Raw genomic sequence first — 4,813 nt, 5'->3', positions numbered from 1 at the left:
AGCTTTGGCTCTCGTTCCTGCGGATAAGCTCGAAATCTCTCCTATTTTTTCCCCTTTCCTTTACGGGATTATTTATTGCCTTTCTCTGCAAACCCCAGCCACAGGGCCCGGCCCACCCGCGGTTTCCTCCAAAATTCAATTTCGAATCACACGCTGCGGCAGCGTGGCCCACACGCCATGCTGGCACCGTGGCACGCTCCCTTGTACAGCTATGCCACTTTCAACGAGCCAGCCAGTATATATCACGACTCATCCGCTAACTTTCGAGGGCAAGCTCAAAATTGAGACGAGTACAAAGCGTTCGATCACTACCGGTGCAAAATTCAAACCAGGCGCTGATCATATCGAGATAGAGTTCCACTGGAGCGCGGAGATGGCAACACCGAAGCTGTCCGCTGTCTCGACGGTGCGGCCGGACGATAAGCAGCGCGCGGCCTCGTCGTCGGCGGCGGCGGTGTCGGTTGCGCCTCTGATCAGGGTGCAGGACGACACGGCGATCGAGGAGTACGAGCAGTACCTGCGGCTTCCGGAGCTTGCGAGGCTGTGGAAGGATAGGTGCTGTCCGGAATGGGCGGACGAGGGCCTGGTCAAGCCGGCGCTGCAGGCGCTGGAGATCACCTTCCGCTTCGTGTCCGTGGCGCTCTCCGACCCGCGGGGCTACGCCAGCCGCCGCGAGCTCGCGCGGCGGCTCGAGGCGCTCGCGGCAAGGGAGGTGGAGCTGGTGGCCACGCTCTGCGAGGGCGAGCGGTGCGCGCCGCTGGCCGAGCTGAGCGCGTCCGAGGGCGTGCTCCCGCGGGAGCGGAGCGCGTCTGAGGTGTGGCAGCTTCCCGGTAGCGCCACCGCGGTGGTGTGCCAGGTCAGCGAGGCCAGCCTGCTCCCGCGCCTCGCTGCGTGGGACAAGTCCGAGACCGTCGCGGCCAAGATCAAGTACGCCATCGAGAGCCAGATGCAGGGCTGTGTGTTCACCCTAGGCCTCGGCGAGCCCAACCTCGCCGGCAAGCCGGTGCTTGAGTACGACCGCGTGGTGAAGCCGCACGAGCTGCACGCCCTCAAGGCGAAGGCCACGCCGGAGGCCAAGACCGGCTACCGCAACAGGGAGAACGAGGCGGTGTGCACCATCCACCAGATACTGGAGTCCTGGTTGTGCGCGGCCTCACAACTTATCACCCGCCTAAACGAGCGAATTGAAGCAAGAAACTGGGAGGCCGCGGCGAGCGACTGCTGGATCCTGGAACGCGTCTGGAAGCTGCTCGCCGATGTCGAGGACCTGCACCTGCTGATGGATCCGGACGACTTCCTGCGGCTCAAGAGCCAGCTCGCGATACGGGCGGCACCGGGCTCCGACGCGTCCTTCTGCTTCCGCTCCAGGGCGCTGCTGCACGTTGCTAACGCCACGAGGGACATCAAGAAGCGTGTGCCGTGGGTGCTCGGCGTAGAGGTGGATCCCAACGGCGGGCCGAGGGTGCAGGAGGCGGCCATGAAGCTGTTCCACAGCCGGCGGCGCGGCGAGGGCGAGGAGGCCGGCAAGTTGGAGCTGCTGCAGGCATTTCAGGCCGTGGAGGCGGCGGTGAGGAGGTTCTTCTTCGCGTACCGGCAGCTCGTCGCGGCAGTGATGGGCACCGCGGAGTCTTCAACCAACCGGGCGCTGTTCTTGCCGGAGGAGGAGATGGATCCCCTGGCGCAGATGTTCCTCGAGCCTCCCTACTTCCCCAGCCTCGACGCTGCTAAGACATTCTTGGCTGACTACTGGGTACGGCGCATGGCCGGTGATTCTGCTTCGTCAAGGCGAAGCTGAGGAGGGGAAATGGGGGCGGATGGATGCCGCCAAACCCTGAATTTTGCAGTTTCCGAGCTTGAAGATAACATACATGCGTATCGCGCTGTTAGTATGAAAATTTATTTCTGTAGTTCGAGCAAATGTTTTACTGGTGAGCATTTTGATTTATATCTGATTAGATGTTAACTGGAAAAAAAAGAAGTAGATAGTATATTTCAATTGGAGTACTGATGTATATATCTATCTGTAAATACAAGTTTCAACGGATCATGTATTTGATCGGATAGTGTTGATGTCCTACTGATTGTCTCAAAAGAAATATTCTTGACCTAATCAGATACTGTTCTTTAGTATACCAGTTAAGCAATGATCTATAAATGTAATCCTGACGACGAGCAAAATCAACAAGAGGATTTGTTTGAGACTTTAGCTGACCATGTCCTAGAAGAATATTTGAGCTGACTTGGTATATTTGCACATGATTATGCAACTAAACAAGTGTCGACCGAGCTGCATAGGAAAGAATAACACACTACAGATTCGGAAGAACCAGCAACTACCCCTCAAAAGATAAATATGAAGTTCCAACGACTAATCCGGACACGGCAAAACTCATAAGCTAGACACAGAAAAAGAAAACAGATTCAGCCAGAGCTCCGGTTTAAGACCCTATATAGTTTTAAGAGACCACAATACTAAATCTACACAACTACTGTATTTTCACAGCTTATCTAATGGACTAACATGCCAACTACTACAGGAAGGGATAAGGAAGGTTCAAATTAAGTAGGCTGCTTCTAGATGTGTTCAACACAATTTCGCCGTTCTTTTCTTTGAAGAACTGGTCCAAGTCCAACTAGATATGAACTAGCTAGACCACCATTTTGTCCAGATCATCCCTTGCAGGAGCACTGGGCAACGTGTATTCGTCGAGACCGCGTCACAGGCACATGCCTCCTAGTCAGAGGCAATCTGTGTTCCTCGGCAAGACGACCCAAGTGGCTAAACCAGTGGGCGATTGCAGAGAAGTCCATTGTATTTGCGCAATTGGATAGTAATTCCTCGGAATGCACTAACCGGAAAGATAGATGAACATCATCAGCATGCAAATTGGCATACAAATACAGCATGAGCTGTCTCTGTTCATGCACTGGTCGTTAAAACAAAAAAACAAAACACTAAATCAACATTAAACGAACTATACTTTTCTCAGTAACATAAAAGGCACACTTGCATTTTGCAAAACACAACATCACAATGCATACACCCATATTTACGCCTCGTTACCAACGATTTGAACACCAAAGAGACGGAGGCGACTGGGATAAACCCGTAAGCCTCTCTGAAACGTATCTATAATTAGAGGCACTGAGACCATGTGATTTGAATACAAGAAATTATACATCAACGACTCATCTTTAACCCTAAAAAGGTTTTTACGTATTTCGTATTTTATACATTCCGAGATATAATTATATAGTTGCAGCAGAACTCTCTTAGAGCTATAATTGTATTTTTTTCAAGAGATTGAGAAGGATTTTTTTTTTGCGAGACAAAGAATTCTCCTCAAATCAATACGATGGTAGCTGTATCACCAACTAGTACAAACCAACGAGTAGACGCACCTCTATGGTCTCTATGTGTAGTACAAATATTTTTTTTAGGAATCTCTCTGCCATCTCTGATGAACAAAAAAGGCCTACTATATGAAGGAAATGAGAAGATAAAAGAGCAGCTACATATTGCCATATGGGCCATTTCTGACGGTAGGCCTAATTTCTACGGCCCTACTTGCCAGGATATGCATCAGAACGTCACGAGGTCAGACAAATTGAAACATCGATTCTAACTTCTAAAGAGTCGGCCTTCACGAATAATTCAGTGGGGAAAAAGTACGCTAAACTTAAAAGCGAGTCTATTATTTTTCCCTTAACCGGAATACCAGAAATGTATACCTCTAAACTCGCATAATCCGTTAAAAAAGATCCATTGACAGTATTAACTTATTTTTTAACTGGTTTTTCTGACGTGACGTTCGGTGAGTCTCACGTATCAGTTTTTTTTAATATTCTCTCTCTTTTTTCATCCCTTTCTTTCCTTAGCTCTTCCTGGCCAGTTCGCGCATGGTGGTCGCCGTCAGCCTGTGCTGCTGCTTCTACGTGCTCCAGTGCTACTGCGACGGCCGCCTTGTCAATGAGTGGACCAGTGGCTGGGAGCAGCGGTGGGGTCGACCAGGAGGTGCTGTGGCCGCTGCCGAGGTGGAGAGCTTGGCGACGGTGGGCACGACGTTCATGACCCACGACTTGCGGGAGAAGACGGCGGCGGCAAAGCCTCCCACGCCGGCGTTCATGTCCATGATGTTCCGGTATGGTACCGGTTGCCATGGAGCCTGTGGTTGTGGTTCACCTTCTCGTACACCCTCATGTGCTTGTCCCACCGCCGATTCTGCTCCGTGTATGACTCGGCGGTCAGCCTAGGCACCTCACCGGAGGTGACGCGCAGCGACACCGTGGCGTTCAGCCTCGTCGGGAACGGTTGCAGCTCGCCGGAGCCTGGAGCGGCGGCAGCCGGTGTGATTAGAGCTGGGAATTGGGCCGTGCTTTTCTGGGCCGGCCCAAGGCACGGTGGCCTGGCACGACAGAAAGCACGGCACGACCTAACACGAATTGAGCCGGGCAGGCACGGCACAACCACGGGCCGGGTTTGGGCCTGGAACACAAGCACGTTGAGCAGCACGACACAGCACGATCATTGTGCCGGGCTTGGGCCGGTATGGCCCAAAAGAGGCATGAAACATTCACGACAGACCAATTTTCTTCCTGGACCATGCTTTCACACTATGTTGATTTTATTTCTAGGGCATTGGTCATGTTAACGCTATATCCATGTGCTACTTGACATGTTTGTCTCACGGACAATGCCACATACTCACACAGACGCAATCACTCTGTCGATATGACGATTCCTCTAGTTCGATGCTTCGACACGACACGATACGATATTGGTGCCTTAATGCCTTTGACGCATGGACCACCG

The 4,813-nt window shown here is 52.0% G+C and overlaps 1 protein-coding gene across 1 annotated transcript; it reads left to right on the top strand.

The window, feature by feature from the left end:
- Positions 1–257: 257 nt before the first annotated feature.
- On the top strand, positions 258–2,113 carry LOC102718786 (nematode resistance protein-like HSPRO1). Its single transcript, XM_006644977.3, has one exon. It carries the CDS (start codon positions 374–376, stop codon positions 1,793–1,795), a length of 1,422 nt encoding a protein of 473 aa, XP_006645040.2. The 5' UTR covers positions 258–373; the 3' UTR covers positions 1,796–2,113.
- Positions 2,114–4,813: the final 2,700 nt, after the last annotated feature.

This window comes from Oryza brachyantha, chromosome 1 (assembly GCF_000231095.2).
Source record: "Oryza brachyantha chromosome 1, ObraRS2, whole genome shotgun sequence".
Classification (NCBI taxonomy): Eukaryota; Viridiplantae; Streptophyta; class Magnoliopsida; order Poales; family Poaceae; genus Oryza; species Oryza brachyantha.
Note: the sequence above shows the minus strand (reverse complement) of the source record. Positions and strands in the feature narration are given on the sequence as shown.

Coding starts and splice junctions, on each gene's coding strand:
- LOC102718786 (XM_006644977.3), top strand. CDS start 374: ATGGCAACACCGAAGCTGTCCGCTGTCTCGACGGTGCGGCCGGACGAT.